Source organism: Bombus pyrosoma, linkage group LG2 (assembly GCF_014825855.1).
Source record: "Bombus pyrosoma isolate SC7728 linkage group LG2, ASM1482585v1, whole genome shotgun sequence".
Lineage (NCBI taxonomy): Eukaryota > Metazoa > Arthropoda > Insecta > Hymenoptera > Apidae > Bombus > Bombus pyrosoma.
Window position 1 is genome coordinate 5,788,207 of NC_057771.1, and position 26,554 is coordinate 5,814,760.

The window sequence follows — 26,554 nt, forward strand, 5'->3', positions numbered from 1 at the left end:
GGTGCGATAGATCTGGTTCAAGTTAAAAGTATCTGATTCGCGTGCGTGCGGCGGCCAGCGATGTTGCGCGTATCTCGTTGCTTATTATTCGCTGTTGGCGACGAGGTGGGGATAGCAACGCGCACGTTGCTTTCGCGGCGAAAGACTCGTGCTTAAAGGAGTTGACTAAAAGAAGAACGAGGAAGGCAAGGCAAAGGGAGAGAAGAGTGTCAATTGCGCGTAAAAAGTCTTCAAGTTTAATAGCGATACGCGGCGACCGTATGAACGTTGCTCTAACGACAATCATTCTATTGGCTATTTTTAGCTGGAAATAGGTCGGAGTGGAGGGCTCGCGGTATCGAGAGGGCACACCGGCGATGACGACAACTATGACAACCAGAAAGAAACGAAAAATAATCTGTAGCGCACTCTTTAAAATTCTCGTTCGCTCGAATTACAAGATACGAGAATATGCTTGATATGAAAAACCACAAAGTAGAAGGTCACGATATATGACAATAAGTCGTATAATTGTCGATCGTTATGTCGTGTACGAAAAGTAACGACAAATTAGTTGCCATCCGTGTAATAAAACTGCCATTATTGGATAATTCACGAACGTGCGTTTTATTCAGATGTTGCGACACAGCTGCACACCTGTAGCCTGTAACGTGTCGCGAATAATCAACAATGGCCGAATATTCTTCCCTTCCCTTCCTTTCGTTTCGCGATTCGATCTATATGTATGACGATGAACGTGACCCAAACGATCAACGTTCACGAATGTTCGTCCCTGACGAATATTTACACCGAATACATATGCTAAATAATTCGCAACGATTACGCTGCGAAAGATTAACGAATTTAAAGGTATGTCAAGTAATTATTATCACTGAATTGAACATGTGTCCTTGAATGTCAACGAAAAGCAGAAGAATGCGAGATAACTTTGGTAAATATATAAAAATCAAAATTATTTTACGAATCTGCTGCAAAAATTTGCTCGTTAAACTTAAATACTAAAAAGATAACGTTGATGTTATGCTGATCAAGCCACATGTCGATTATGCACGAACTGATTAAAAAGGAACGTGTCAACTCACGAAATAAAATTGATCACTTCTACATATTTTTCTCCTTTTTATCCAGCTAACCGTAATTAACTGAATAAATTTCGTTACGACACCGACACGAATTACTCTACGCTTAATTCGGTTACGAGTCCTCCAAACTCTCAGAAGGCGAAAAAATCGCTAAGAACGTTGGTGCTTCCATCTTTTGAGGAGATAACGTAACAAAATGTACAAGTCGCTAACGATGTTGATAGTAGGCAATGGCGGTTGTGGTCGATAATGCGAATACTAAACATCTGTTGGTAATGTAAAACCTTCGGTATATGAAATAAAAGGACACGTTTACGCAATAAAAGACGAATGTCTCAATTATGGATCAACGAGCCAAATCCAGTCAGTTCAACTGGTCCTTGCAGCAGCGTATGTTGCGCGTAACGGAATCTGTGTGGCGAGAACAGCGATTCGTTTACTTAAAATTTAAAGTGATCACGGGATACAGCGACGTGGCGTGTGCATCGGCACGTATACCGAAATGTGTGCTGGTCTATGTAACAGGTAAAGCGTGCGTCGAGTCGCGTTTCGCGTCCTATAGCGTCCAGATGAGCGAAGGCCTACGTGATATGTAGATACCATGAGATGATGCAACATCGTTTCGATCTGTGTATTCATCATTGTTTCTGCTTTTCCGTAAAACCGAATTAACACGGTTAAAATCGGAGAATTCACACATTTTCTTCTACCTGTTTAGTCGATGAATAGGAATAAAAATCGCTTTATTCTTTTCGACGAACAGTGTAGGATTTGATTCGGATCGAATCTATTTTGAAACATCTAACGTGGAAAAATTTCGTCGTTATTGCGACTCGTTCGTCGATAACGTCTAATCACGATAATTCTGATTTGCCAGGGCTGATTTGCAAGGAAGGAACAAAATAATAAAGCGCAATTGCGCGAGCCCTCGATTATTTCATTGCACGTTGACGTCAAGTTATACACCGACCAATCACCGAGCTCGCGCATCGACGAGCCCCCAGTGAAGATCGACGAACACGCGTACAATTTCCTCACGATTTTAATGATCAAGTCTCATGGAAGCTCGATATTTGACCTTCCCTCTTTCAATGACACGCTGATTAGTTAAATGAAATTCATTGTTTCAAGTATCTTTTTATATCATATCATTTGCTAATTTGTTGACCGCTTTCGGATCGATCGGTAACTTTCTCATTGAAAATCGTATTCGTAAATCCATAAATGGACCGCGGATTCGTATTTTCGAAGCAAATTCATACTCTTATATATAGAAATGAAAAAGTGGTATCTAGATAGAGATTTATATTCTATTCCTTGTATATTATAAAGATGCGATATATTATATTTTTATACGTATGCGTAAATGTAAAATAAAATTATCAACGGCTTATAATATTTATTTATAAAACGAGATATATATCGCTAGAAGCATTCTTCGAACGTGCGTCTTATTTAACGATTTCGCGAAGAAACTTTATATCAAATTTTGCGTATACTTTTACAATACTTTATATATTTTCCCGTATCATGCATATCTTCTATACTTCTATACACTTCGACTTCTTATAAACGTATAAGCATAGGTTAGTTTATCGATAACTCGCAAAATCGTTAACTCATCTAATGAAAACAAATTTAATGAATTTGTTTTTCCAATTAAGTTTTTATCATTGTCTATAAGGAGAAAGTTGCGTTTAAATAATGGTGAAAAAAGACGAGAGTAAGCGGGAATTTAGGCCAGTGACAAAACGAAACGAAGGTACAGCTGCCAACTTTTACTCGAATCTCATCTTCTCGGTCGAGGTTCTTTACTACCTACGCGACTATCCGACATTCGACCTATGACGTTGCAACGTGACGTTCTTCCCGCGCTTCTTGCGTGTTTCATGCAACATTCGAATTATTGCTGTTTCACGGTTTTGAAATTTTGGGGCTTATCGCTCGTTTCTCAGGATTTTATAATCTCGAAAGATCATACTAATACTGTCGCGATAAACAGCGGACTGAAAATCACACCGATATAAGTCACGCCTCTGAAAGTGTAGATCTGGTCGCATATTTCAACTTTCAAAGGAGTCGTTCTTTTTGTTTCGTAATTAATTAAATATTACAATCGGAACGCGAATGTTTATGCATTTATGGGAAATATAAAATATAGAAAAATGTACGAAATAATATAACAGGACGTTTAAAACGCGTAAATTCAATCAGCAGTAGCTTATTTAATTGGGTACTGAAACTAAAACTTCATTGAACCAACTTCATATAAACTTCATATAACCGAAGTTCGACCAAATTAAAGTCTTGTAATTTTCTAACCAGACAATCTCCGTAGTAGCAGGATTACTTGCCAATTTCTTGGTTTTTTTTTAACTTCCACGAAGATTTTTTCCCCAGTGCTATCGACTGTACGAATTGAAGTTGCCGCGACTGAAATTGCATCGTCAGTTAGCACACATCTCATCGTACGAGATTGTACAAAGTCTCCTAGCGCTTCTCATTACGTCACAAGAGTTAAAATAACCTGCTCATTGGTAGTAGACGATCGAACATTCGTCACGTCCATGGTATCGCTCAAATAAAACCACCATCGAAACACGCGAGAACAGTAAAACCTGCAGACACTCGATAGTATGACCTTTTGAACTTGGCATCGATACTCCAATCATCGTGATACGTATACATACAGATATATGTGTAAAAGCAATGCATGAATCGAATAGCGCAAGATCGGAATAAGAAAAGTTCGAAAATCTGCAAAAGGATTGGCACATATTTAGATTCTTTGTACAACTACGTCAAATCTTAGGGGAGAACCGTAGTGGTTAATTAAAGATGCGAAGACACAAACGAAAAGAAGGAAGGAGAAGGTGGAGGAATGAGAGTCGCTGAGGATCGAGCCCCCCTGGTCGAACCAATCGCGAGACGCCTCGAAACCAACGCCTACCAATTCGACCAATCGGAGATTAAGAATTCCGGAGGCGCGACCGCGCGTATGTATCCGCTTTCTCTGGTCGTAGAGGGTCACAAACATCGTCGATGATTGACGGGGCAACGCGTGACCGAATTAATTTTACGATCGTTCCTATCATTTCGATTTATATTGGTACAACATAAATGCGTCCTATCACGTGATGTACGCGCTCGCTTTGATCAATTAACTCGTCTGCTGTCATAATTGAACACGTTGAAAATGAGAAGCTGTGAATCTTTCCCATACGACGGTTCACAATACTACAATATGAAATCTAATAATACCATTAGGTCGACCCTCTAACTTACTTTGAAATCAATTCTGGCAACTTCTCAATTGTGACATTGCCATACCATTGCCATACTAACATTACTTAAGACAATTTTCATTGAATCATTAAGCGGATATTGTTTGTACGGTCTCGTTAATTTCATCGCAGAAAAATTGTAATTTGGAAAGGAAATAGCATTTCGACACGTCGCCACGTTCATCGAAAGAGTATCGTTTTTCCTTTTTTTTTTCTTTTTGTTTTTTATTATCTATTCGATAAGTTGCAAGACTGCCGAAACATTCCGATGCGATCGTGTCAGTAAACACTAGCGTAAAATGCGAAATACCAAATTCAAGGCTATTTTTCCTTCTTATTTTCTGTGCAAAAATTGTACAACATATACGAGTACGTGCGTGTTAGCACCGATTGGTCTAACAACTATAATCACGTGTAAAATGTTCTTTGTCTGAACACTTGCATATACGTATAAAAATTCAGTCTTCCGAACTACACTCAAACTTGCAAAAATTTGCCTTCCATTAAAGATAAGAAAAACACATTATGTAAGACGTTCTAAAAAAAAAATTAAATTTCCATCCAATAGGAATCGAGTTTGCGGTGGCAAACGTCAGAACACGTGTTCCTGAATGATATCGAGAAACGGTCGAAACGCGATAGATCGATAAAATTGTGATTCTTTTGAACAGGAGGCAAACGTACCTTTGTCGATACTATCGGCGAACCAGATGGAAGAAAGAGGAAAAATTAGCACGTAACAAACCCACTCACACCCCCGGTTAACCACTCTTGAGACAGAAGCAAACGAATCGCACAATCTTGAAAGCGAAAACACACGCGATACAAATACCTATCGACGAAATGCTACAGGCATTAAACACGCAGTAGATACCGTTGATGACGAAATCAAATTAATCGTTTCGTTACAGAAAAAAGTATTCACTATTCACTGTTCCGCGTTGCGTATGTGACTGACCGAGAGTATCCAAGTGAACCTCCACCGTTCAGACTCAGACGCTCTTTCGCTCTCGTCCCCTCTTTCTCCTTTCCTGTCCGTCTCCCTCTTTCAGCCTCTCTCGCTTCATCCCACCCGCTCCTTCTTTCTTTGACGTTCGTTCGTTTTATCGCCCTTACTGATTGTCAGTCTTTCTTCCCCCTCTCTTTTTTGCATTTGCCAAATCCTCGTTCTCTTGATAAAGAGGTAGGCATGCCCATCGCGTGTCTACAATGTCTCAGAAAAAAGCAATCAAATTTTTTTGTTCTATAAATTATAATAACAGCATTGCGTAGATTTAAAGAGATGGCAGAGTAATGAAGTATATCAAAGGGAAACAAACGAAACATTATCTGGAAGAACTTTCTTTCTTTAATCTTTCCACTTACGTTCAAACTCGGTCTACACTCATGGACAACCCGGTATGAACTGGTTTGCATCGACGTGTATATGTGCATCGTGGAGTCTAGCCAGACATCGAGTTTACGCGAGGATCAGCGAAAACAACCGAAGGCGAACCACGTGTCCACGATGCGAATCATTCACTAATTTTATCTCCACCATAAACGAGCAAAATTTTTGTTTTTATCGTTATAGATTTATTTATTAATTCGGTTAATATATTATGGGAAAAAGTTTATGAAATACTATCGAAATATAGTCATTTCTATCTACATACTGTACATACAGATATTTTTCCATTATGCGAACAGTAATTGCGAGAATGTAATCTATACGAATTTTTTTCTTGTGACCTCTCACCAACTTTTTTCACGATAGATTAGACAGATTCGCCAGACAGGGAGGATACAAAGTCGTTCTCGATATCGTTTAATTTTTTTTTTTTCGTAACAAGATAATTTTTCAAAGGCTCGCATCCCATCCATAGTTCGATCTTTGGAAATAAATTTTAAACGTACGAGGGCTACCGAATCGATACGAAAGGAACCGAAGGTACCACGTGTCGTTTGAACACGTTACCGCCGTGTACATTTGCAACGCAAGTGCCCTCTCTTTGATCGCGATAATTGATGCTGCATAAAGACACGTCGAATTAATCTGAGAGTTTTTTAAAGAATGGATTTTGTGTCGATAGTTTATCTTATCTCGGTAGTTACACAAATCATATAGTAACTGATTTTAATAACTCAACTAGACAACGATAACGATCGATCCTCTCCCGTTAGAGAAACGCGTGACTCCGAGAATCGATTCACTTAATTGCAATGTTATCTTTGAATTGGCAATAAAATGAATCGTACAAGCAGAACAACGGTATTTGTGAAATTGCACAAACATAAAAAAAGGAAAAGAATAACAAATATTTACAACGATCCGCCCTTTTACGAATACTTATTTTGATTGAGAATAATGGTTACTTGTTTTTTGATAGATGATGAAAGATATTATATACATACCGTTCGAAATGACCTCAGACTCTTTTTTGATGCGTCCTTAACCTCGACACTATTTCGTCGAAGAAAAATTCCTTGCAGAAATCGAGGTGCAATAAGCAGAATAAACATTAACTTTGAGTCACTTGAATGATTCTCATCGGTAATGTATTTCGTTCCAAGTTATTTGCACTATGTAATTTTAGATCGTAAACATGTGGCAAGAAAGAATCGCGTGCACGCTAAACATCACACTCTTCCAATACACGTGACTTTTTGCCTATGACAGTGTTGAATATCTCTTGTCAGCAAGCTAATATCGTTAGAGGTTAGGTACCACCTCTGTCGGTCTGTCTGTTTCACGACTATCCCCAACACGATTGTATGGATTAAATAATCGGCCGAAGGAAACAAACACGAAATAACGCACGCACGGCAATGACGTCGCGTTTAAACGAGAGAAAATTGCTATTCGAAGAATTAAAATAACGGGAACGATATGTGCACACCACGGCGAATCTTATACGGCACTGGCAACGAAGGAGCGTAACCTTCGAGAGATACGAACGCTGCGGCGTCCAATTGCTCACTGACGCGCTGGCGTGAATCGGGAGAACTTTTATAGAGTTACCCCTCGTATCGATATGTTTCGCCGGTAAAAATTATGTATCTACCGTCTATCTATTATAGTGAACTCTTTTCTGCTACTCCCCTCGACGTTTCGTTTTCTAGAATCTATTACTTACATATTGAGTCTCCTTGCACAATCATTTATTTAGCGAATAATATTAGTGAATTGATAAATTACAAATTATAGGTTCTAGACTTTTCCACAATTTTACAATTTTACGTGAAATGGGATATACAGATATCTTTGACTTATAAAATTTACTTGTAAAAAGTGTCGTCTGTTTTATCATCAAACTTGTTATTATGATGCAAGAGAATTTATTAGTATTAATAACTTGTAACTCGTGACTCGTAGAGTTTCATTATAATGATATTAGTTCAATTATGCAAGAAGTAACTTATAGGTATTCTTTGAGAAATTTTCTCCTTTTTATTAATTTTATTAAATTATATTATATAGCGTAATTGGCGAGCCATCATTTCAAGTCGCCTCCTGTCCCTATAACGCAACAAATCGAAAACATTCAACAATAATAATTTCGATTAACCTCGGATCTCCAAATTGTCATTGTTCAATTGATTTCGTCTGGTGGGCCGAGAAGAATAAATTGGCACATAAAGAACGGTAGACTTAAACGACAGATTTTTAACGTCAGTGATTCTGCGTTACCGTGTGGTCGGCTGATTTTCCTAATGTCACGCGATTACGATTTCGTCACGTGATCTAAATTCGCGCGCATCAAGTAGCCTGCTTTGTCGATACATTCGATTCGGCTTGCTTATATGTCATTTCATCATCCATTAACGATCCAGTGAATAATAAGAAAATAATGGGCGAGTGTTTAACGGCGAACGAACGGAATTATTGTCCAACGTTGGATACAATTCGAACGTATGTAAAAGTTGACCGAGAAGGTAATCGTGTCGCGAGTCAAAGCGAGCAGTGATGCGATAGTCGTCGCACAGTTGTACCAGCGAGTGATTCAAAATCACTCTATAACCGTTCGTATTTATATTTTTCTGGTAAAGTCATCGAGTCTACACGTGCTTGAAATTATCGTGAATGTTTGTAGCAATGTTTTTAGCGGCCGACATGAAATTTTTCCACGATTAAACGATTCGATCAATTGGTCAGGTCAATAAGAGCGGAGGATTACTCGGGTCTCCAAGTACGTTGACACAATGTCCAGAGTTCTTTGCGCATATGTGTTTGTGCGTGTATGCGTGACCATATACATATGTATGCCCGTATACGTAATACATACTGAAATATGATTTACTAGCTTTGGCGTTCAATTAATTTGAATGCCGTAATAAGGCACTTACGTGCATTGAACCTTGGACTACGAGATAAAGTTATTCTCGTAAGTCCACTATCCATCAGCCTTTGGGTAATTAATTTGCCTTGAGGAGTCTGATTGGACGAAATGTATAGAGAATGTATCGGCTCCGGGGGAACGATAAATAGGGAGAAAAAAAAATTACTGAAACGCAAATCTTTGAATATTCGAATTATATAAAACTCGTGAGAACCCAGACACGGAAGATTATCTCGGTCGTTAAACGTTTAACCGTTTTATCCTTGTAGTGAGAAGAGAGAAGAGAGAGTGTACGATCACACGAATCGAACGGCAGATTAGGTTGGTTCGATAAAATCCGCGACTAACAAATTTGCACGCCTATCAATTACGATTTGTTTTTACAGACGACTTACCGGGTACCGAGTTGATATCGATCGAGTTTATCACCAATTGATCCACGATGACGACGCAGTTGGTAGCCTTGATGGGTGCGCTGCCCGCTGCAACTCAGGCAACGGCGAGCTCCTTGCCAAACAACCAGCATCACTAGACAATCAAACGAACGACCCTCAGCTTCTTTATCTCAACTTTCCAATCAACTTTGCGCTACACATATAAAATATGCGTACACGTACGCAAGCGCGGTAATGCGAAAAGATAGCGGCTCGGAATCGGAAGATCGTATTACGAAATGAGAAATAATATATCATTTCTTTTTTTGTTTCTATAGATTAAATTATGCAGTGGCATATTAAATCAAAGTATTTCATACGCTGAACAATTATCAAGCAATTTGTGGTTCCACTCGAATTAATTGGACAAACTCCAACGTAACCTTGTATTAAAACGTTCCATTATTCGATACTTGTTCGAGATATTGGTTTTTACTGTGTGGAAAAATTTCTTTGGAAATTTTATTACGCAACTTTTTAATTTTTCCTACAATTTTATGTTGATTTGCAATTCTACTGATTAGATATGCTGCCATCAGAATTCAAAATTATAGCGCGAATTTTAAATTGAAGTTCAATATTCACATTATTTCACTATTCAGTTCTTAATGGGTTAAATAACGTATTACACATCATATATGTATATAATGTACTTTTCCTACTACGTGCAATCGTCGAACCTTACGTGGTCCCATACCTGACGATTTATATACACTGTTAGATGATACTCTTTCCGTTTTCCGGCACTCGGAAAGTCTAACTACTGTATTCGCTACAACTCTGAGTTCGTCGTTTAAAACTGGAAAAGTCAGCGACCAGATCGTGAGACTCAAGCTCAAGGGCCTCTGCTCCATAAAATATCTCCTTCCCGACCAACTGAACTTTCACTTAAGACCTAAAACAGCAACTCCCACTCTGACAATAGACTTTTCCACCGAGTTACCGTGACCGTTGCCAACCACCATAAGATTGTTTCCGAATCCCTATCAATGTTTAAGTCTTTACTCGTGCCCATCTCCTGACCAATAATTGTTTTCTCCTCTGTTGCTCGCGACGATACATTCTTAGAATTTGTAATCGATACTCTAAAACAATCATCTAATTATTTCTTATCATATCTTAATTTTATCATTAGCTATTCACACAAATTCTTTCTCGCGCAATTATTATCCATGTTGCAACATGGTTTGCCCGAATCTATAAGAAACAACATATGTACTGTCTGTAAGTCGTCTCAGTTCATTTAGGTTCAAGTTTGTTTAATCACAATCATAGCTATTACCGTAAACGATATAACGCAATGGTTTTTTTCATCCATCACCGATAAGAAATGCGAAGATACGCGAAATGTATGTTATGTGGCGTTTGTATGATGCTGGGAACGCATTGTTGTTACTAGCAATACGTTTCCACTAATATATAATAAGCACTGAAGCAAAATTTTTAATAAACTTTACAAACGACAAGTTACATGACTATCCCATCAGTTAATGCGTAACAGAGAAATCTATAACTGAAGCTACAACTCGTAACTTGTCAATCTATTAATATCGAAATTATTAGTCGATAAATTATTGTACGATAGGTACCTGATCAGATCAGGTAAATGGAGTTCTATTGTATACCCGACAGGCTTACGTATTTAAGTTCTATTTGTGAGCCGTTCGCGAGCTCCAGTGACAGATAACGGGATTATAATGCGTTTAATGCAACGTTGTATAAACAAGTAAAATAATCGGATTATACAGTTAATGAATAATTGTTGAATAGTCATACCTGCTCAGGATAGAATTAAGAAAATTTATCAATTATCGATGTACGTATCACGTAGGTTGTAAGATTCTTAAATAAAACGTGGATGTAAATGTAAAGGAAGATGTAATCGCGAGTGACCTAAAGCCAAAAGCTATGAATAAAATAAATATACTAATAATATATATATATATATATTATTGCACATAGGATGAGAAGTTTACCACGATATTCTCAAACGTATACCATTAAAGATGTTGCAAATTAATTTACAAAATTTCCTCTCTTGTAGACGTTCCTCCGCTTTTGCCTTTGCTCGCACCAGTAACTTTTTCCATTCGTTATTACTGGTCAATCTGAATTTTCTTTCCATTCTTTAACACTAATCAGTCTGAGCTTTGGCTGCTTTGTAGCCACGTACTAATATTTTAAACAAGCGATAAAAATATTAATACACTCATTCGTTGCCGCTTATACAAGACTACGTAGACTGTAGACTGTTGATTTTATTAACACGTTGACTGCCACGGGGGTCACCGGTGACCGGCGACGCAGCAAATATTAAAAGTACATAATTATAAAAAAAAAAGGACAATCGTAACAATTGTCTACAACGCAGTGGGGGTGACCGGTGGCCCTCGCCACGAAAAATGCTTCGAGCATGATTTTATAACTCGTTTTATTTGCTGCAAATGATATTTCAACGTAATATGCATCGCATAATGAAAAGTTCACGTCGGCGCCTTGGGCAAACCATGGAAAATTCGTCTGCCAGTCAACGTGTTAACAGACTGTAATTTACTTCTAAAATTACAAGCGGAAAGATTCGGGACAACCTTGATCTCTATTAGAGTTATCGTAGAATATCATGGTATGATAAGTATCTCTAACGAATTAACAAAAATTAGTATTAGTAAATGTCAAATACTTTGGAGTAGCTTCGTTGAGTAGCAGTTTTTAAAAGAAGCTATTGTTATTCCGAGCACATTTAACAGATAAGTTGTACAAGTTTCCTTAGAATCGATAGCGAGGCTAACAAATGTACAATAAGTCTCTCTGTTAATCGGTTTCAATCACGATAGCCTCGCTATCAATTTCAAAATGGCTCGTTCAACTTATCTGTTAAGTATTTCATTTTAATATAATATTGATAAGATTTTTAAATAAACAACTTAAATTCCATATAACAGATCTATATCCGTATATTCTACAGGAACACAGTAAGTATCGCCTTTGATAATCAGTTTGCATGAATCGCAACGTTTGTTACAATGACAAATTGTCGAAAACGTAACTTTACAACAAAAATGTAAGAACTAATAAATTGCAGGATATCGTAATACAAAAGCAGTTGTTTGCGTCAACGACGATGACTGTACAAATGCGGCGATTATTATCCATATAGAGAGTTGATTTGCTATCCTGATCGTGTGTCGAGCAAAACGAAAATTTAACCCATTAAGAACCAAGGAGTAAAATGAATGCATAAAATTTACGTAAACCTATGTTACTGAAAAACTTAAATAAATGACTTACATATTACCTAGTCCGTTAAGCTACAAAAATGGTACATTAAAATAATAAACGTGGTCGCAGAGATTCTATGTGCAGGAAAGTAATTGAAATGAGTTCAAGACAATCGCGTTTACAGTACGTTCTGTATATTCGAACTTTACGTTTTCTCGCATGTGACAATAAGATGAATAATAAACCAATATAAGATGAAAATGAAGAGTAACGAAGTTGCGTTGGAGGCTGCAGTTTTTAGAAAATCAAGTTTGAAAACTTATCAAGTATACGCGCGGGAAATGAAAAACAAGGGAGGATGCTAGAAAATGGCCATTTTTGGACCTTCTTGGGAACGAAAAATTCTGGCAGAACATTTAAGAGCATCTTTCAAGAAACTGATCCATGCGTTACGCTTAATCTTCACCTTTTCCACATACCGAACCACCTAGGAAATGATTTTTTCGCAATTCCGCTGATAAATCAATCGGAGCTTGGAATCGAGCCAGTCCAGAGCGTCACAGGATCGTTGTTACGTTCATCAACTCTGCACCCGCATGCCTGTGCTACAACGTCTTCCAATCCGGTTTTACCTTTGTCGATTAATAGGTAAACAAAGTATTTTGAATCGTTCGACCGCCTTATTCCAATGCAATTATTCGGTTCTATTTCAATTTGATATTTTTGATAGTGAATGGAATCGAATGCTAATTGCAATCTGGAATTCAAAGTCCCCGTTTCGAACATCGAAACTGACAGATGCAATGGGGAAAGGTCTTATCTGTTTACGTCTTCGAGCTAGTATCTGAGAGTGACTCTGACTGATTTTTCGCACTTCATAATTACTTCAAAGTGTTTACATTAATTCTGTTTTTAGACCGAGCGCAATTCGTTCCTGACATACAAAACATATATATGCGGATACAAAGTCAGCGAGCGTATTGTTCATCATTGTTCTCATGTAGCAACCATCTAGTGGTATTACAGCAGAATTTCTCAGATATTACGATGTCGATATAGACGAAAAATTATCTTACAAGTGAACCAGAATACGAAGAAAATGAAGATTAAGTGTAACGCACGAGTAAGTTTGCCATCTCTTCATCTTCGCACTCATTTCTTTTTTTTTTTAACTTTCCCATCGCATTTCGGATAAATTGTAATAACATATGCTTCGTTCGTCGAAAGATGCTCTTAAATGTCCTGTAAGAATTTATCGTCCGCAAGGAGATCTAAAAATGGCCATTTTTCAACATTCTTCTTCTCCGTGCCAAGTGTCTGACCAGTCGTGGCTGAAGGTGTTCAAACTCTATTCCTTGGAAAATGTGACCTTAAACAGAAGAATTTTATTTTACATTACGGGCTTATATTCGCTCGTAGAATATGTAACTTCTTACGGATTGTCTACTGCTGTCTAATTGGAGATTAGCCAAATTCCTGTAAACTCGAGTTTCCAAACTTTATTTTCGTTTGTGTGTGCAATTCTGCTTTGTTTCGTTTTTGTCTCATTTCGTGTCATAGAATGTTTCAATGGTATCGCGCAATTGTCTGCTAAACTATTTATTACAGAAAAAGATATCTCAAGTAATACGTACTTTGTTTGGAGGAGGACATCTTACGACGACCGATAGATCTGTCAAGCAGTTCGAGACCTCAATTTGTTTTTATAAATTATATATGTTTTCATTTAGCTAGGTTTATAGCCCATTTCGAGGGGAATTCAAATTTTCTTTTCTTCAGAAATCCAAGATGATTTCGTTCTTCGTAGCACATCGTCGATACAGCTGTATTGTTATTTCTCTTTACAAACAGAAATTTTCCAGAACATTCTTAGTTCCTGTTACAATATCGTGGAATCGGTATTAAGAGTCAATATTATTGTGTCTGGCAGTGCTTGTTTCTTGTAACGGTATCAATTCAGTTTACGATGGCTCATTTCGTTCGGAATTATATTTCAAGTAATTTCATTAAGTATGTAATGAACCATCGTAAATTGATTTGATACCTTTGATTTGAGCCACGGATGGCCCACGCTGAACTTCTCGCTCAGGTCATTTGGATAATTACATATAAGAAGAAGCATTATCGCGAAATGTTTCATAATATCATTAATTGGTACATAATTGTCATGTTTAATAGGATTATCATACTGTGAGCCATCGGTGGGTCATGCGGCGTGATGATGCGCCTTTGGATCGCGCGATGGCGCTGCTAATTTGTCCAAATCGGCCATCGTTTTTCTTTCATTCTATTTGTCATTTCTTGTTGTTCAGCGAGAGTCTTAATGTAAATCAACTGGACAGGACATGAGCATAAAAGTGTAGCAGCCCATGGCCGTATAGAAAGTTCCAGGATTGAAGCACATGTGTTGGTCGCATGGCCCGCGAAACGACATCCGACGACAGGACGTCGTAATAGAACAAATCCTGGGACTTACTAAAAAACCTGTAAGCCTTTGAGGAGAAAATTTATTGTTTTATTGCCTACGGGTTTTTCCATCCCCACCTCGAAAGAAAATTTCTTCTACCAAGCACCTCGGTACCCTATAAAAAGCGAAACGAGGAAAAGCTCGCAATGGTAGTTGATGGTAGTCGCTGGTAGTCGCTGGTAGTCGCATGGTTAGTCAGTCAGACATATAGACACGGTTAGTTAGTTAGTATCGTGTTTGTATGAATTCTGTATCAAATCTGCATCGAGCCTGTATCGAGGCGGTATCGAGACAGTAGCAGTTTAGTTCAGCAATCATCGGAACTGTATCGTCATCGCTTGAGCTCGACGTGCGTCACGTTACGATCTAAAAACGACGCGCACTCGACATCGAAATTAGCACTGTTGAAGCAAAACACCGGAGTACTTTAATAACATCCAACATATGCTCCACCTCAAATTGGTGACCCCGACGTGATCTGAACGAAAGAGGTGAACGAGTTTGGGCCGCATAAACATTCTATCATAAATCAAGAGTGTTCATAATGGCAAATGGCAACACGGACAGCGCAGATACGATAAGTCGACTTATTCCACGTACCTCCACTACCACTAGGGTCTCAAAGAATAGGTTTGCCATGTTGGAAGCGCAGTTCGAGGCGACGCGCATCACGAGTGACAAATCGAAATTTGCCGCCCACGTCGCGAACCTCGGCGATCAATATTTAGATCCAGTCGAGGACACAGTGCTAGATCCGGCGGCGACGGAACGATACGAGAAGCTCAAAAGTGAACTCGTCAAAAGACTGGCAACTGGATGTTGCTCAAAGTTCAAGAAATAGGAGACAGGACACCGTCCCAGTTCTACAGGGACCTGAAGAAGCTGGTCGTCCCATCGATCTCGGACGACCTCGTTCTGATGCTTTGCAAGATCCCCATCCAGTGAATACGCAACAGGTCCTGACCCTCATAAGGGAAACAAGTGCGGGAGCCCTGACCACGGTGGCAGACAGGATCCATGAAATGCGCCCGGTACCCGGACAAATAGCAGCGGTCAGCGAGCAATCGAACCGCGCCCCAGACACGGTGCGCGACCGGGTAAGTCGATTGGAGGCGCAGATTGGCGCGTTGCTCCTCGACAGTCGTTGCCGAGTAGGGTCACGCTCGCGACATCGCAGATCGCGTTTGAGAGAAAGACTGCTGCAGCAGCCCGGCATATGCTACTACCACAGAACCTTCCGTGATCGCGCGAACAAGTGCCGTTTCCCCTGGAACCGGGGAAACGCGAACAGCCGTCCGTGAACGCAGTGTACGACGACGGCTTATGATTTCGTTCGCGCCGAATTTACATTCCGCGGGGTTAATTACCACACCGTAATCGTCTAAATCGTTCGAACAATGTACGCAGGTGTCCGCAGTGTTGCTGCTCGTCTTCCGAGCATCGTCGTCCGATGGGGCGGCCAGTTTCTTCAGGTTCCTGTAGAACTGGGGCGGTGTCCTGTCTCCTATTTCTTGACCTTCGATCAACAGCCGCACTGTCGTGCCGTCCGAATCGGCCAGTCTTTTGACGAGTTCACTTTTGAGCTTCTAGTATCGTCCCGTCGCCGGCGGATCCTAACACTATGTCCTCGACTTGATGTAAATATTGATCACCGAGGTTCGCGACGAGGGCGGTAAATTTCGTTTTGTCACTCGTGATGCGTGCCGCCTCGAGCTGTGCTTCCAACACGGCAAACCACATCGCTATTCTTTGAGGCCGTAGAGGAGGTACGCGGAATAGTTGACTTATTGTGTCTGCGCTGTGGCGTTCGTTGCGCGCCCTTCCTCGTTTGCCATTATGAACAGCCTTGATATACAGTAGGATGTTTATGCGGTCCAAACACGTTCACCTCTTTCGTTCAGATCACGTCGGGGTAACCAATTTGAGGTGGATCGTAACGTGACGGACGTCGAGCTGAAGCGATGCACACTGCACGTCGAAATAAACATTGTTGAAGATAAACACCGCGGTACTTCAATAACATCCAACACATCCGCCACCTCAAAAGTATAAAGCGAATAAAAATTAGATTTACCATTCGTCTGATTGGAAAATATAAATCAAAAGTTTATATAAATTATTCTCAACGATCAACATGGAATTAAAAAACGAAGACTTTTCGACCGATATATCTGAAACGTCATGAAATGCAGTAAGAAGAACGCAAAGCGTCGACTGAATGTTATATAAACAATGATCAAAAATTTGCTGGCAAGCAAGCAAGCAAGAGGATGTACTGTGAGAATAGTAACACTTTGCGACGACTGTCCGAATAAGTCTCACTTTTGTTTACTGTATTTTAACGCTAAACATCGTTTTATGCGAGGCCAGCTACTCGATACGCGTTTTCGTGCTGCGGCACATTAAAATATTTCCGAAATTGTTGATAGTATAATTTTTGCTTTGTGCTGTTATTTCTTTATGGCTCATTGTCACAGCGAGTCGATTTCTTGCATAAACGAAGCGTGCGTTAATGACTGCGGCCGGTTCGCAACAGCTGCTACACGCCTTCTGCTCATTAAATGCGGACATAACGTATGAAAATCGCTTTTAGACTAAACAAAAGTCTATCGCTGACCATTGTATCGCTACAGCTGTTAATATCTTTCCTCGCCAGGGTTACCGGAGGGGTTCCTTAAGCGAGGAAAGGTTACCCCTACTCCCACTGCCATGCTCAATACAATCAAAAAGATAAACTCGCGTATTGGCCGAAAAGTCACATATAGAAATAAGATCTTACTGCTGTAGGCAGTGATGGCGGTAGTGGTAGGAAGTTCCTCGCTCTCTCTTACACACTTTTTCAAACTTCGTTCAAAATGTCCTGTTCCGTGCTGCAGTTAGTGTTGCGCGTTCTACTCGTTTCTGTGGTTGCTGTGAATGTTTCAAAGTTCTTCTGTTGATTTAATTGGAATCTTAATTTAATACGCGAGTACATCCGATCGAAGGGAGGAAAAACTGTCCCATACACAACACTAGAATTATTGACATGTTCGCAATTAAAAAAAATCGTTGAGCCGATTTAATAATTTCATACTGTTTAGGATTACACGTGTATGTAGCACACGGTACGCTGGGTGTAAAATCCACGAGCCGTCGCTGATTTTATATCTCTTGAATTGTTATCTTACTCAGATAAATGTGTGCATTGTTTTTATAGCGTATATCATATATATTACATCCTTTTTTCTTCCTGCTAATTATTTTTGTACTTTTATAAATGTCAACTCATATTTTATAAACATTTCCAATGAATGTAATCAAGCGAGTAATCCGTGGTACACGTGACCTCAACAGAGAACGACACTCGTCTATAACGTGACTATGCCGCAGCACTCGATGTGTTAATATCGATTTCAAAATATCTGGTTAAACTTCGCCTTAGAGCATCGTTTGCTTTACGATTGTTTTCGAATAATCTGATAGCAATCGCAGTCGATTTTATTAATTTACTTAAATATCGATAGCTCGCCGATTTCGATGATTTTTGTCGGCGCCACGATACTGAACAACTTCTTCCTATACATATAATCGTCACTTAACCTTAGTTTGCGCGATATTCGCAAAAAGCTCGGTAGCATTATAGTCAATTCTAACTATACCCTCCTACTATATATAATATACTATATATACTATAATATTATAACGCTGACATAAATGTACAATTATAGACAGAATTCACTATAGTGCTACCAATAGTTTTTTGTTCTTTGCCAGTAGAATATCTGGGAAACTAAGGTCGAACGAGGGTTATAGTACTAGGTAGTAGTACTTGTAAATAACTTCCTCAAACTGTAATAACGCGCAACCAATGAATTGCGACGCTAAAAGCCGTTGTAAATATTTCGTTTTATTCATCGATTACTATCAGATTATGTAAAAAAAAAAAAAAAAATTAAAAACCAAAGTGGTAGGAAACTTCTGTTTGTAAACAGAAGTAACGATAATGCATATTATTAGTGTGACTTCGACTTATGTTTACAACCGTATCGATAAAATATTATTGAAGAACGAGATCTTGCTACGTTCGACGAAAGTAGGTTTTGAACAGCAGGAAATGACCTTGAAACACCAACACATTTAGGTTAATGAAATTCATCTTATAGTAGACTACAAACTTGGCTAAATGAAAACATATAGTTGCATTTAAAAAAACAAAGATCACCTTGAGATTTCGAACACGCCTCCACCTGGACAAATCTGATAGTCGTTACAAGATGTTCCCCAGGGAACAAGGTGAGTTTTACTTGAAACATATTTTTCTGTAACAAATAGTTTACGTTTAGGAAATAATTACGTGCTTCATTTCGAATGGGACACCCTGTATATAGAAGTAATAAGCGTAAAAATTGAGACATTTTTTAATTTCAAATTTAAGTGAAACCAAAATCTGTTTAATTAAAGAAAGACTTTTGTATAGACATCTACTCTTGTTGAATCTCGATTAATTGATATCTTTTCATATCGTACGGAGTATCGTAATCTTACTCTGCTTTAAATCGGTCATAAACAGAGTGTAAAGTCCTTAGGCCATATGACATAAAGACGCCTTGCGTATGAAGTCTACTCTGTTATCTTGCCTATGATTATGTATAATGTACGATATATCGACTATTAATTTATAGTATTATTTTTGTTGATTTATGATTATATAAAATTTTTGTAAGAGAAAATTCGGCGTAAGTGATCATCAAAGCGATTTGACAATTCTTTTTGCAATGGTTGAAAAATCACTGTGCTAAATTTACAAAACTATGTAAATAGGTAGTATGAGTACTAACCAACTTACTTGATATTTGTTCTCTACGAAACGTTATTTGTTTATGTCTTCACATTATCGTCTAATAATAATTTTGCGTAATACAGTTTCAGAGTTAAATTTCATGCCATTTGAACATGCCAAAAGAAACGAATCCTCGTGATGAATCTATTTTAAGTTCGAAGTAATACTGATATATACAGAAGTATTACTGCAGAGGCGGAAGTCTACCCATATGTTTGTCAATGATAACTGCTATTTAGGAAATAAACGATTTCATTAACGATACTTAAGTAAGACGTTAGTGAGATAAAATGGAAGGTCTAAAATGGAAAATCTTCAATAATTCTCTTCTTAATTCATATTCGTCTAGTTCACGATAAACGATTAAAAGAATGCATTGCACGTTTTGATCAGCAAAGTGTATCGAACATTAAAATAGAAGTATTTAATTAGATTTCCTGTGTATGGATAAGGCAAGATGTGTGTTTTAATCTGACAATGTTTCATTTAGAAGGCATGCATTTCACTTACCTTGTGAACGTCAAATACACGCGATAGCGTCTTGAATATTCCACGCGGTCGAAAGGAAACAATTTCACGTCCCAGTCGGTATTATCGCATATTACAATGAATTTTCCTTTTACTATTGATTCACTGGCTCACGATCGTTTCACAATTTGTACGCTATACGCAAGTTTTATACGTATATACATACACTACGTGTTGAAAACACCATAAATTTTAGAAGAAAATTTTTCGAAGAAAAGACACGAGCAAATGACACTGATTAGAAAACAGATATTGAATACGATTAAATCGTTGAAATACACACTCGCAGATATAATTAGCGACGGATACAGAGAACGAACGGTCGATAGACTTTTTCGCGACGACACATCGAATCAACGAGAAATTTTACAAAACGGTCAGCATCAATCAAGGTACTACTGAATACTGCTGAGTACAGATAATTACACGCATGCGCTCACACTCCTTTGCACTCTACATTCAGCGGGAAGTATGAAATCCATACATCGCATCTCGCGTTTATAAACGTCGCAACGAATATATAGTATGTATAGTAATTATAAAAGAAATATATTGTATACATTACTGTGAAAATTATATTATCGGTGTCACCTTTCAATTAATAATAATACATACAAATCAGTGGATATAAATGAAAGATCGCATCACCTTTTAATTAGTGTCATCTTTCAATTAATAATTATATATATAAATCAGTGGTTACAAGTGAAAAATTGTGTCATTGATAATGAAACTGATAATAAATGAAGACAGACAGCTGCAATTTATATGTGTATATGTGTGCAATGTTTGTATTCCTTTGACATATCAGTATGCTCAATTACAAGATATTAATAGATATACAAAAAGGATAACATTAGTTTATAAAAATGAAAACGAATCATACTCTACAACATGTTTAACGTTTGTTCAAATGTATAGAGCATAGATGATTGAATAAATTATTAAATATTATAATATATCAAAGTGAATATAACTTGATATAAGCCGAAGATGGAAGTAAGTACGAGACGTAAATATAACGAAAAGCACATGATCGAGACCAAAGGTTCTAAGTAAATGTCTACAGAACACAGTATCGATTATCCCACTGTTTTTCGTTGTCGTGCAGCTATTATGCCATACAAAATTTGTTGCTACTATTATATAGCAAACTGAGAAAAATTTAATATACTACAGCCTCTTTACAATTAGATGGACAGTGTTGTTCTTTCGTTAGTTATAAACGAATAATGCTTTAAAATATAATTGTACATTTAGGAAAAGCTTCAGCAAGTGTTTGCTACAACATAAATAATCTCTTACTGAAGTAGTCAAGTATCAAAACATACAATATATACATATATATATGTATATATATCTTAAAATTAAATACTGCGATAATAAATATAAATATCTCGTTAAAAAACGATCGCAATTTTAAAAACTAGATTCTTAAGATAGATATACTACCTCAATGATTTCAACATATTTACATAGCAATGTACATCTATTACATATGTAGTTTTTGTACATAAATCGAGAGTGTAATGTGATGTATAGTCCGTTACGTTCATGATTTTTTTGCTATTTTTTAACCTAGTGCATCATTTTGTGAAGTTTCAAAATTTTTCCTAAGCGCTGCTTCGCCGTTTTCATTCCTTTCTTTGGTTTTCGTTCTGAAAATTAAGTAACAATAGTATTTTGAGGGTTGATAAGACAGAAAAATGATTTTGATAAAATACCAGAAGAAAAAATGTTCTGAAATAAGGAAGTATCTTACCAACTGGAACCGGGGCGGCTAATTTCGCTTTAACATCCTTGAGCCTATTAGGACTCGTTAATATCGAACCGAATCCGATGCTTGTTTTTGCGGTATTTTCCGAGGATGTGGTTGATGTACCAGTTGCCGAAGTTACAGATGAATTCTTTTGCTTTTTTTTATTATACGTCCGCTTAGTTGTGCTCTATTATGTTATACGAATTAAAGATAAATTAGTTTCACCTTAAATACCGTTCAACCAAATAGAAAGTAATATAATCAGAAGTATAATTTATAAAAGTATATCATAAGTATATTATAAAAGAAGTATAATTTGCAATCAAATATTTAATAAAATCAATAGTAATATCTGTGTACCATAGAGTTGTAGGTATGTATATACATCAAATATATAACATATTACTTTTGCTGATATTGTGATATCATATTCAAGATACATGCAACACATGTTATGAAACGAAGAGTGAAACCGTAATATGCCTACCAATTTCTTCTTGGCGCCCTTATCCATGTTGTTATCCAGATAATCGTCCTATGCGATATGAGTATGCAAGAAAGAAATAATCATGGAAATACAAATGAATGTAAACATAGGATTGCACATAGAATGATAAATGAGTTAATTTGTGTTATAAAGAGGAACCTATACTATCTATTGAGTTAAGAATTTATTTGATTATTAGTTAACGTGATAATCAATATAATAATGAGAATAACAATAACAAAAACATCAACAAAAAGATAAAAGCAAATTTGTACATACCGATTGTTTTGCACGTTTCGCTGCCGCTGCCTCGAGCCCTTTTTCGACAGATGTTTTCTTGACACCTTCTCGAGCTGGACGATTCGTTTTTGGCAACAGAGGTCCTACTCTGGCTTTTGGATTCCATGCCTCGTCTATCTGACTTTTCGCTTTAGGTTTAAAAATAAAATCCTCATCGTCTGACGCGTCTAAAGTCGGGTAAACTATATCGAAAATATATATATGATAACGTTAATTAACAATGCAAACGCATTCGCACGAAGAAGTAATCTTTTTATAGTTTTACGTACTAAAATCATCGTCCTGATGAACTTTATCGATATTTTCTATAGACTGATCGTCGTCCTCGCTAGTTTGAACTTTCGTGATTTTTGTAGATTTCGATGTACTATTTGACGTAGTTGAATAACATTGTTCACTGAAGGATAGCATCCCGGCAATTGCTTCCCGAGTCGAAGGAGATGCCCTACCAGAACTGGTTGTTTTCAATTTATAAATACTAGGACACCAAAAACGTAAAACATAACAATGCTACACTATTAAAAAGTAACACACACACATGCGCGCAAGTGCGCACATTTACATATTCACGCGCGCACACATGCACTTCTGTTTGTTCTCTTAATAAAAAGAAAAAAGAAAGGGAAAGAACAGATGAAATAATAAAGTAATGTTAAACATGCGTTTTCAAATAAATTCCTCGAGCATGCTAACTTTTCATATTATCTTACCCAGTAGGCGGTGGCATAGGTTGACTATATTGTGATATCATTGATGTCCTATAATTAGCAAACGTTGTAATACATGAAAATGCTTCAATTTGTTGAACAATTAATACGTACGTTACATCCAATCTTTGAGTCCCGTTTCCCAAGGTATAAGCCGATGCTTTCAATAATTCTTCGATTCCATTTTTTGGTGCATCATTTAAAACGTCAACATCTCCATCGTAATCGCGTTTTAAACGCTTTTGCGTATTAGTTTTGGGTGCTCTCTTTCGTTTTGGCGATTCGTCAATAGTAAATCGACCATAATCGCTTTCGTTGCTGCCGTCGTGAAAATCGTATATAGAAGTTTGTTTCCAAGTTAATTCTTTCGATGTCCCAAGGGGATGGTCAGAGTGTAAATTATTATACGTATTTATGTCATCGTGTGTACTCCTGACCACCTCGTTATTGCCGAGCTTAAATCTAATTACGGTTGGGCTTTGTTTACCCGGTTTTGACGATCTTCTATTACTAACAGGAGAAACATTTTTCTCTTCCAATGTTGGACTTTGAGTTTTGGCATAGGGATACATGATGGGTTTCGGTAATGTGAGTTTTAACGGTGGTCTACCGGATGACGGTGACTCTGCGATCGTAGAATTCGCTTTACTCGTCTCTTTTAACGTTGCTTTGAACGGATTATCAGGCATTCTATCGGCAACATCATAATCTACAAAATCTTTATTCAATGGTTTCTTTTTCTTGCGTTTACTCTCTCGCTCCGGTTTCGGGGGATTTAAAGATATTAAGTATCGTTCAGCATGCCGAATTTCCTTACTGAAATCTTTTAACAATTTTTGACTATTTATTGTTTCTGGTATTTGACCTCTACTGGTCATATTATACTAAAACAGAAGCAATTCAGAAGTATTAATGAGATACATAATCTATGATAAAATGATTTTACCATGGAAAAAATGAACTCACGTCCTTATCTGTGTTCCACTGTTTTAGAATACTGAGTAATGCTTTAACACCCTGTAAAAGATACGCTGGACATTTCTTTCCTTCATTATTCAAATCTTTCAATTCTTTCAGTAATTTCTTTGCTGCAAACCAATTGATTGTCTCAAAACCAGGATATTGAAATTTGGCAGGAGTCTTCATTTTTTTTTCTAATTCGTATATCCTATAAAGTTTGAAGATTAAGTGAAACATTCCAAATGATCTTTAAATCAATGATCGCTGTCAGTCGCGTTTATGTACTCACTGTAGTTGCATTGGAATGTTAAGGCTATGTACAAAATTTCCACCAAAGACCAAAGAATCAACTGGAGTTAATACAGCGTGTATCCAACCTGTTGGAATCATCATAGTTTGGCCTTGTTTTATAACGCATTTGTAACACGCATCGGCTTGATCTCCAAAAAAGGTTTCACTCTGGGTTGAGCTGCACATCCAATGTTGATACAGTTGTAAATTAGCAGGGGTAGGCCTGATCAGATAAAACACTTTCTCTCCGCGTAGCACGTGATACCACACAGATGTACCACCAAAATCAATGTGGAAATCTGTGAAACTGTCTTTGACCCCCATTAGGCAATACTTTTGCACTTCGGGGCGTTTTATGTCACTATCCTCGAGCCAATCACGCGGCCAAACAGAATTAACCCAGTCGAGTTTACGCGCGATGTATGGTGCCTCGACCATTGGTGAAAGACTGCAACGTTTATTTGTCAATTTATATATTATATATATGTACATATATTTCCTAGAAACATTTAAAGCCAATATGTGGCAAGGCAATTAATATTGGTATACCCAGTGTTTGTAAATTCAAGACTAATCACATTAAGAACCCTTGTTCTGCAAGGGGAATTGTAATATTCAACAAAGTCTCTTAATTTCATTCTGATATTACTTTGTCTTGTAACGTCGATTACATCCATGTCTCGATCTCCACCTGAAAAAAGAAATCAGTTCTATCTAGCACACACTTTTAATACATAAGAGTAACATAAATATTCATATATACAAAGAATTAATACCTATGTAACTTTCTACGTCATAAACGCTGAAGTTTGGTGGTGGAACGGTCATATCAAGTCCATCCTTCCCATCAATTATAATAGGACTTTCGAAGCCGTTAGCTTGTAAATATTGAAGAGTCAATTGCTGGCCTCTAACGTGTTTAACAACTTCATCAGCTTTTGGGAAATGTCTGGATTTTAATTCCCTTATAAATACTGGTGTGCCAGTTTGAACTGGTTTTGTATCAGCATCGGGCTCGGTATAATCATGTCTATGCCAATTCAATTTTGTTTTCACTGAAATACAATTAACATTTGAATAATAAAAGAGCTGTAGATTTTTTTATATAAATAGTACAGTAAGAGAAAATTAATTTCTATATGCTCACTAAGCGATGGCCCGCACATTGCTTCACAACGCGGACAATGGTATTTGTCAAGATCTATGGACATATATTCTTTTACAGAAACACACCTATAGAAAGAAAAATATAAAAATTATTTTTAATATTATGGATACATCTTGTTACATGTAGAAAATATTCATAAAATCTATAATCTGGCCGCATAATTTACTTTTGCAGCAAAAATTTGCAGCGTCGTTGGGATAGGTTATGCAAGTATCAACAAAACCTAATTCTTTTGCTGCAAAAGCTGTGACCATTATTTTCAGAAAAGATATTATAAAAAGGAAATCATGAGAGAGTAGCTAAATTATTTAATGGGTTTTGCAGAACAGATGACGAAACGTATTTATATTCGGTCTCGGAAAGCATAATTTAATCATAGTGTTTGGAGAGACCGTTGTTTTTAATTGTCAATATATCAAACACTTACCCTCCATGATACCATTCTTTACAAACGTCACATTGTATCATAAATTGTTCGAAATCGTAGGAACGGCCGCATAAACAATATGTAACTGGTAACTCCATTTTTCGTGAATATTAACACCAAATACACTTTCGCGACTCTGTATCGTTAACATTGGATGGTAACTATAGTAGCCGTGATGCGTCGCTAAAGAGCCGCCCTGTTATCCTTCTTTGAATGCATACTAAAGGAGCATTTCTATTTTTCGAATGGAGATTTAATGGAAAGGGTACCCTAATCGAAAGCCGGGTTTACTTATCCCGATTT

The 26,554-nt window shown here is 37.4% G+C and overlaps 2 protein-coding genes and 1 long non-coding RNA gene across 16 annotated transcripts in view; 1 reads left to right on the forward strand and 2 right to left on the reverse strand.

Moving 5' to 3' along the window:
• Positions 1–20,514, reverse strand: part of LOC122577840 (trehalase-like) — a 39,849-nt gene extending 19,335 nt beyond the window's left edge. For 4 of the 11 annotated variants that reach the window (XR_006320425.1, XR_006320424.1, XM_043749522.1 and 1 more), the window contains exons 1-3: positions 15,259–15,338; positions 13,973–14,010; positions 9,081–9,213 (exon numbers count right to left, since the gene is read on the reverse strand). Coding sequence is in view for 5 of the 11 variants with exons in the window: in XM_043749522.1 (XP_043605457.1) it covers positions 9,081–9,213; positions 13,973–14,010; positions 15,259–15,323 (236 nt within the window). In the remaining 6 variants the exon portion in view is untranslated. Of the gene's footprint in view, positions 1–5,050; positions 5,634–6,760; positions 7,333–9,080; positions 9,214–13,972; positions 14,011–15,258; positions 15,339–17,584; positions 17,589–19,006; positions 19,104–20,134 lie in introns of those variants that run through there. The other 7 variants (XM_043749523.1, XM_043749524.1, XM_043749525.1 and 4 more) reach the window with 7 other exon arrangements.
• On the forward strand, positions 1,099–13,652 carry LOC122577848. The gene is made up of 4 exons (XR_006320426.1): positions 1,099–1,607; positions 8,955–9,006; positions 9,072–9,311; positions 9,398–13,652. It is a non-coding gene; the product is annotated as an uncharacterized LOC122577848 (long non-coding RNA).
• On the reverse strand, positions 20,135–26,465 carry LOC122577838 (histone lysine demethylase PHF8-like). Of its 4 annotated transcripts, none has more exons than XM_043749517.1 (13): positions 26,252–26,465; positions 25,804–25,889; positions 25,433–25,711; positions 25,206–25,347; positions 24,655–25,104; positions 24,372–24,573; positions 23,520–24,289; positions 23,409–23,456; positions 22,968–23,143; positions 22,678–22,880; positions 22,399–22,446; positions 21,915–22,098; positions 20,135–21,810 (listed from the first exon to the last, which is right to left on the reverse strand). In XM_043749517.1, the coding sequence occupies exons 1-13, from the start codon at positions 26,347–26,349 to the stop codon at positions 21,731–21,733; spliced, it is 2,766 nt and encodes a 921-aa protein (XP_043605452.1). In that variant the 5' UTR covers positions 26,350–26,465; the 3' UTR covers positions 20,135–21,730. The 4 variants fall into 4 exon arrangements, with proteins under 4 accessions (XP_043605452.1, XP_043605451.1, XP_043605449.1 ...); XM_043749516.1 differs by having other exon boundaries at positions 22,968–23,152; XM_043749514.1 differs by having other exon boundaries at positions 22,968–23,176.
• Between the last annotated feature and the right edge of the window lie 89 nt (positions 26,466–26,554).